Raw genomic sequence first — 8,352 nt, 5'->3', positions numbered from 1 at the left:
ACATCCTTTACATCTTACTACTACTACAAACCCATATTCTCAAACTAATACTAATTGTTCAGCTTGCAAACAAACTTTGATTAACAACACAGAACCAATTTACACATGCAAAATACCATTATGCACCTATTTCCTCCATCTCAAATGTTCCCAACTTCCTTATAGAATCACTCACCCATGCCACCACCATCACCATAACCAACCTCTCTCCCTTCTCCCCAAACCACAAATAAACCACCCTAACGGCATTTTCTCATGCAACGCTTGTGGGAAACACGGCGATGGATTTTTGTATAATTGTAAAGATTGTAATATAAATATACATGTGATGTGTGCTACCTTGCCTTTGTATGTATCTCATCCTAGCCATTGTCACCAACTAAGTCTTGTGTTTTTGCCACCTTATGGGAACAATGGTTTTTGTTGTGATGTGTGTGGTGTAAATTGTGGGAGTTTTTGTTGGTTGTATAGGTGTGTTTCGTGCGGTTTTGATGCTCATTTGTCATGCGCAACGTCGAAGGTACAAGTGGTGGTGCCACAAGTGATCAATGCAGGTGATCAAAGAAGTGTTATTAATAATGGGCCTGAGCATATGTTCTTGAATCATTTTAATAATCAAAAAAATCAATATCTGCAAGCAATGATGGGCGGAATTGGTGGAAGTAGTAATAACGTTAATAATCAGATCCTGCAAGGGATTTTGGGAGGAAGAGGTGGTGGTGGTGGAAGTAATCCATTACTTCAAGCATTCATGGGTGGAGGTGGAGGAGGAGGTGGTGGTGGTGACTTGGTGCAATCAATACTAAATGGATCGGGTGGTGGTGGACTTGGAGGCTTGGATTTGAGTTCGGTTCTTGGAGGTGGTGGTTGTGATCTTGGTGGATTAATGGGGGCTGGACTAGGAGGTTTTGGGTTTTGAAACTCTTCGTCTTCGTCTTTGTTCTTTTTCAAGCAATAATATATGGTTCATGAATTTCATCCTCTCTCAATCAAGTTGGAGCCGTTTGGTTCAAAGATTGCAATGGAATTTGATATAATGAAATTTAAGTTTTCTTCTTTGTTTAAATTTTAATTTTCCTTATTTCATTAAATTCCATTGAAATCGTTGAACCAAATGACGACCCTAATTAGGGCCTGTTTGTTACGAGAGATGCTCACCCTTAACGGGTTAATTTGTTTATCTATTCCATCTTTCTGTTTTCTTCCTTATTATAAATAATAACTCATTTCGTTATACAATATTTATATAGGGGTTGGGTATTGTAAAACAAGTATTAAGGTAAAACAAATAAGACAAGATTTTGACCCTTAGATCATGGTTAAACTGATGCACAAAGATTCATGAACCAAGTGATGCATGGTGATTTTTTATGAAGAGAAACATATTGTTTTATTTGTTTTACGTTAATACTTATTTTATTTTACCTGAAAACTAGTTACCTAATAGTTACTAGAGATCAGCAAGATAGAAATAAAATAACGCAATAGGATGGAAAGTCATACATTAGGATTTTAGGGACATCTATTTCTAATACAATTATAACTAAGGCCGGTCATTATAAAGGGAGCTTATTGGAACTTCTTGTCTTACAAGTCAGCGTCACATCACCCAGGATTCCGCCCCTCATGACTCTCCTTCGTTATAAGAAAAGCTTCTTAGAACTTCTCTCGGTCCCAATTTTATATCTTATCTCTCTCATTTCTCCCAATATGGTCCCACTTTGAGCTTCTCCCAACTTCTTCCTGAAGAAGTTTGTTTAGAACGCATGACGGAAGAAGTTGGATGCCAAATAATAGTGTCCAGCGTCCGAGGCTCCAAGGACTCTCCGAAGGAGTCCTTATAGTGACCGGCCTAAAACAAATATATGAACGGAATAGCGCAGAAGTCATTAAAATCAGATGATTCAACATATTATAACTTAAAATGGATCATATATATGATTGCTGCAAGAATAATGTGGAATACTTTCAACACTTAAAATGAAGTATCATTTGAATTAGTTACATGGACAGTACGTACTACTAAGCAACATCATTCGTTTATTTACAAAACCTATCTACTGTTGTTACAACATATAACTTAAACCTGGCGATATTAATGTTAATTGAGTGTATGTAACATTTGAATTAAAAGCTACCCACTATGCCCGTTCAGCCCAAACCTAACACTATTATCAATTGTTGTAACATTTATACCTAAAGCAACCTACTTGTAACTTTAAATTCCTATTCACAAATGCAGTTTGGGGTTAAAAAGTAGTCATTCGCAGGCAGATTGCTTTAATGAATTGGTTAAAGCTCCCTGATCAAAGTGCATTTTAGAATGCCGTTTGAGATCGAAAATACTACTATATAATGTACTTTTGCAATAATTGAGAAAATGTGTTTGATGACCAAATGAGGGTTGGGAAAAATCCAAAATGCTTAAAGCTGCATTTCGGAAACCACGGGTTCCATAGTCTTGTATTACCATAATCTTAAACACGTTTTTTGAAAACCAATTTGAAGCAAACACCATATTGTCAAAAATAATTCCATTTCCATCATAAAACACGTTGTAGGGGTTATGCAAGATCTATGCTTCGAATAGCTCCGGAATAGTTTCCCTTAGTTTGATTTTTGCATTTTAAACAACAAATTTGGACTTCAATGCCTCCTCGTATATCCAACTTCAATTTCAAAGAAAACTCATCTTTGGGAAACCTGTGTCTCCAGTCTAGGGATCATTGCTCATAACAAGATTTGACCCCAAAACTTAGTACCCAGATACCAATCCATTAATGAAATACCAATCCAAATACCAAAACCTGTGAAGGTATGTCTAATAAGGAAGGATTGACAAATGACAACATTAATGATAAAGATTAAATTAAAGAAAATATAGAATCCCTGTGTCAAAAATTGAATTGATTAAACATACTTTCAAGCACATTTGCTAGACATGTCTATCATTACTCATTTTTTCAAAGAATATAATAAGTTTTAGATTTCTTAAAATTAAATAACCAAATTTTATAGTTCCTTTATTAAAAGTTACACTGATTACCGTTTACGTAATTTGCCCTAAATAAAAGTGAATATGAGTCTTTCATTGAGGTCCGAAATCATGTTACACTCCAAATGTAAGAAATTTAATCTCTTCAATTCTCTTTTCTTCTCCTCTCTTTTAAATTCTTTTCAATAAAAATTCGTAATATAAGAAGCCATGGGCCTGTAGAAGATAAGTAGCCCAAACCTGTTAAAAAAAAGGCTCACTTCAATTTTCAGTGACTCCCAATAATTTTACAAACACAAATACAACAACATCATCATCATTCGTTACAACTTGCAAATACTAGTGTGTTTTAATTCATACATACAACAGAAACATGTATCCACATAATGCAACCGACGGGAGTCGGGACACTTCATGATCGGTGATGAAAGATGGTGCTCTTGAATCATTTTATTTTGGCGCCTTGTTTGATCTATAAAGTAAAAATTATTAAAACATTGTGTGAAGTTAATTATATTGTCAGTTGTAAAATTATCACAAAACATTAAATTAAATAAGAAATAGTTTGTGCAAGGTTTACCATTATATAGTAAGGTCAAATACTGAATATTCAAGCAAAAATAAAAATATAGTTTTTTAATATATTTATAGAGATTATATAAAGGATATTAATATTAATGCTTATTTGGAAAAAAATAGAGATAAGGTTAAAAAAAAATGGGAAAAAAAATATATTAGGAGAGAAAGAGGGGAAATAATATCTTCATAGAGAATATGGTAATGTCAAGCGTATTTCTAAAAATCTTGTTTTAGTAGTATTTACATTTAGACTAGATATTTATTTATTAACTACATAAAAATAAATGTTGAATTTGGTAGGAAAGTGTTAAAGTAAAACGGGATGGGTATCCGTGCAATGCGGCGATGGTGGCGGCAACAGGTGGTGCTAGTGGCGGTGGTGGTAATGATATGGTTATTAATCTAAAAGTAATTGATGTAAATGGTAGTGTAGTTATTTTATGGTTAAAAGATGTATCTTTTGTAAATAACTTAATTAAGAATATTATAGAGATATAAGATAAAAAAATATTTAAATTAATGAATAAAGGAGATAATTAGTTTTGATAAATATGAGTGCAAAATATTTTAGGAATATATTGGGTAGATTTAGTGTGTGAGTTAGGAATGTGTTGAATATTAAGGGTATTTGGGTATTTTAAAAGTAGAGTTGAAAAGAGGGAATGGTAGTTTGTTTATTAATAGATATAGATATATATATAGATATAGATAGATGAGATGTCGCAAAATTTTATTTATTTAACAATTTTTATTAGTTTTTCATATTCGAATCATGATTTTATAAAATATCACCTCCAATTTTTATTGAAAGTATGGTTTTACCTATGAAGTATGAACTCCAGAGAGTTTGAATTCAAAAGGGTGAATAATCGAAATTCTTTTATTTTTGTTTTTTAATATTTATGCATCAAAATATATGGCACAAATAATCATTATTTTTGTTAATCGAAAATGAGAATTTATAAATTTCAAATCTATTTCCAGCGTCGTCGCATTGCGCATGTATCGTGCTAGTAATCATTATCTTTATTACGAGTATACTATATAAAATTTGTACACCTTTTTTCTTAGAAAGAGTTATAAAAATGTTAGTTGCGAATTGACCAAAATACTCTTCATTAACCTTCCATTTGAAAATAGTTACATGTGAAATAACCATATACGTGTTATCACTCATGTTTTGTAATAATTGCGGGTTCCAACGTCTAATATAATGTTCCCCTTTAATGTCAATGCTCAGGTTCGAATTATACGCATCTAACATTTGTCGATTTTTTTTTATAAAAAAATTACATGATAGTAGTTTATTTTTTAAAATATTTTTACAATCAATTAAATTTATATCAATTACCTGCAGCATTCGCTGTGACGATATTACCGTTGTATTGCGCGGGTGTTAAGACATGCTAAAAAGGCCAACTCATCACTAGGATGGAGAGTTCACAACCAAACACGAGCCATACATGCCAAAGGTCATGATGATATTTGCAAGTGTCATCTCTTCGTTTTTTTAATTACCAAACGACACCGTTCCATGAAAACCCCCAAATAAAAAATATCAAATATCCGAAAATTCACTTTCTCAAAACTCAATAGTACCCCCCCCCCCCCCCCCCCCCCCCAAAAGTGCGCCAAAGAAAGGTATGTGTTTTTGCTACTCCGATCGGTGGATCTCCGCCGTTGCCGTCGTACCATCCGCCGTCGCCACTCTCTCAATATAAGTTTCAATTCGATTCTTTTTTTTTTAATCAATATCAATATGAAGCCCTAAATCTTGTTCAATAAGGTCAGATTCTACAATCCGATTAAGTTTTTTCATTTTTTAGGTATAAATTGTTGTTAATATTACTGGGTTTTTCTTTAATTTGTGTTTTATGATGAAAAGATCAAACCTTTTTGTTAATTTCATTTGGTTTTGATCTATTTTGTGCATTAAGATTAAAAAAATTAAAATTTTTATTGTTGTTTTATTTAGTTTTGATCCTAATTTTGTTTGCAGGTGAAAAGTTGGAAAATTTTGCTGTTGCATTTAATGGGTATTTATTTGTGTATTTGTGTCTGAAAAATGAAAAAAAATAAAATATATATATATATATACTATTGTTAATTTCTAAGTTTTTTTTTTTTAATCTGAATATGAAATATATGTTGTTAGATTTATTGGATTCTTATGTGTTAAATTTGTAATTGAAGATGGAAAAGTAAAACAAAATGAGTGTTACTTTTATTGGGTTTTGGTTGAATGTATGTTTGAAAGTGAAAAGGTGGAAAATTTATTGATAATTGTGTTGGGTTTTTGTGTAATTTTGTAGTTGAAAAATCGAGAATAAGGGATCGGTGAAAGTATAGATATTATGGCTAATGCTGAAAACATAAATGATGAAGATATGGTTATGGATCTTGATTTAAATCAAGAGCCTTCAGTTGAACAATTACCGCTACCTGTACTTGTGCCGGTACAAGCTCCAACGTTTGGTTACGGGCCTTTGTTGAATGAGTTAGAGACTGCACATGGTAGGATTGAGGATCGGATTCGCCAGCTTGAAGCGGTTACGGCTAGAGCTAGACAACGCCAACGTTGGCGACAGGCTAGGAATATTCCCGAGTTGAGTTATATGTCGGTAATTGAACCTAGCGTTGGTTTAGGGAATCAGAATCAGACTCATGAAAGAAATGATGTTGAAGATGAGGTTAGGGTTGAAGAAAGAGGGAGGAGTAGTAGTAAAAGGGATATTAGTCAGTTGACAAAAGCGTTGGAGATGGATTTGGATTCAAAGAAGGTGGATAACGATGGAGGTGGTGAGGAGGACGAGAGTGGAGGTTTCTTTGATTGTAATATTTGTTTGGAAATGGCTAAGGATCCTATCTTGACTTGCTGTGGTCATTTGTTTTGTTGGAGTTGTTTTTATCAGTTGTCGTATGTGGATTCGAGTGCTAAAGAATGTCCAGTTTGCAAAGGGGAAGTGACTGATTCGAGCATCACGCCAATTTATGGTAATGGGAAAGATCAGCCGGTGTTGAAATTGGAATCTGGGGTGAAAATACCTCCGAGGCCTCGAGCTCGTCGAGTGGAGAGTATTAGACAGCAACGGGTTATTAGGGGGATTTCTCATATTCCTGTAGCAGAAGCACTTAGAAGGATTAGGATCGGGATAGGTTCTATTGGGGATAATCCGCTTCTGCAGGGTCTTAACAGTATAGGTCATGCTTCTGATACGAGTTCCTCAGTTTTACACAACTCAGATGCTGGGGGTAGTCGTCGACACCGTTCTCGTCATTTCTCTAGGGTGATCTCTGAAAGTGCTGCTTCACTTTCTTCCATTTCATCTGCACTAAACAATGCAGAACGATTGGTTGAGGATCTTGAGACTTATATCAATGACCGTCTTTTGAGGAGGGCCGATGCTCAGGTTCCACCAATTAATCAAGAAATAAATACGTTTCTTGCAAATGCTGCTGAGGCTCAACCTGAGCCCCAAAATGCAGAGATGAATGCCTCTATGCCGCAATCCTCATCTTCTCAAAGATCCGTTGCTACTACTGTTGTGCACTTAGATAACGTGTCAACTGATAGTGCTGTAGAGATTGATCTGACTATATCGCATCCGTCAACATCATCTTCTAGGAGAAGTGCTGTTTCACGAGCATCGAGTTTAGAAGGTGGAACATCTCGGGAACTCAGGAGGAGACGTTTGAGGTAATTAGATGTTTTTTAAAAATGAAATTTTCATTCGAATGGGAATGAACTCCCCTTTGCAATTTAGTCATGTTTTCGTTATTACATTGATTTTTCATAGTGAACATGTTTTAGATGTTGGGAGTGTTGTATTGTTCTGTAGCCGTTCATGTTATTCAGGATATCATATGATGTAACGTGTTTAAGATTTGGAATATTGTAATACCTGATTTGCTGATATACAAATTGCATGTCATCACTGCTGATGGAGTGATGGTTTACATATGTTTAGAAAGCTAATACATATGTCTACGATGAAATTTTTATGGGTCTGGCTACTAATATTTTTATCAGCCTTTGAAACAGCAGATATGTAGCTTTACGGTGGAATTATAGGCTTATGGAATTTGCTTCTAGTCTTGCTTTTAAACATATTAACATCGTATTCTTAGTTCCTACTTCTCCGGTCATAGTTCTTGCTTTGAGTGGCTGTTTTTGTTAGTCGTGCTCATTTTTTTCTTTCTTGATGTATTCTGAATATAACCAAAGTATGTTAGATTTCTAGGTTAGCCCTGTTCATATATAGATGTGTGGAAGTGAGTTGATGGTTTCTAACTTGATGTGTTCTCGCCTGTTTAGTTGGGTGAGCTTCACTTTTCAGGGAAAGCTAGTTTAAGATGATTTTTTTATAACAATTGATTGGAATTTAAAAACCTATCCAACCATACTAACCAACGGTTTGGGGCATTCAAGCAATCTTGTTTTGGAGAAGAGGTATGGCACCAGGGTTGTTAAATGTGTCATGGGCAGGCTGGGTAACGGGTCAAAATGGGTTTGGGTATGTCAAAGGTAATATCTAGATGTATTCACTTTCTCATTCTTTAACAATATATGCATCAGACAGTTGTACTGTACAACTATTTAATGCATATATTATTGTGTATGGTAAATTTGTGTTGTGTAAGGATCATTTCCCTATTTTAAATTTACGATGTTTCAAATACGATGACAAGATTGATACCCAATCCCGCAAGAGGCCGATGAGATGTAGACGAGCTGTCGTCTATAGAGAGGTGACCTCTATAATTTTTACATTAAATAC

The 8,352-nt window shown here is 34.4% G+C and overlaps 1 protein-coding gene across 2 annotated transcripts; it reads left to right on the top strand.

Annotated features, from left to right (window-relative positions):
- The first annotated feature begins 5,201 nt into the window (after positions 1-5,201).
- LOC122595404 lies at positions 5,202-7,535 on the top strand. 2 transcript variants are annotated; one of them, XM_043767757.1, is made up of 3 exons: positions 5,202-5,360; positions 5,574-5,610; positions 5,887-7,535. In XM_043767757.1, the coding sequence occupies exon 3, from the start codon at positions 5,929-5,931 to the stop codon at positions 7,273-7,275; it is 1,347 nt and encodes a 448-aa protein (XP_043623692.1). In that variant the 5' UTR covers positions 5,202-5,360; positions 5,574-5,610; positions 5,887-5,928; the 3' UTR covers positions 7,276-7,535. The 2 variants fall into 2 exon arrangements, with proteins under 2 accessions (XP_043623692.1, XP_043623691.1); XM_043767756.1 differs by lacking the exon at positions 5,574-5,610.
- The last annotated feature ends 817 nt before the right edge of the window (positions 7,536-8,352 follow it).

This window comes from Erigeron canadensis, chromosome 4 (assembly GCF_010389155.1).
Source record: "Erigeron canadensis isolate Cc75 chromosome 4, C_canadensis_v1, whole genome shotgun sequence".
NCBI classification, from domain to species: Eukaryota; Viridiplantae; Streptophyta; class Magnoliopsida; order Asterales; family Asteraceae; genus Erigeron; species Erigeron canadensis.
The sequence above is the reverse complement of the archived record's forward strand: the minus strand, read 5'-3'. Positions and strand labels throughout refer to the sequence as shown.

Coding starts and splice junctions, on each gene's coding strand:
- LOC122595404 (XM_043767756.1), top strand. CDS start 5,929: ATGGCTAATGCTGAAAACATAAATGATGAAGATATGGTTATGGATCTT.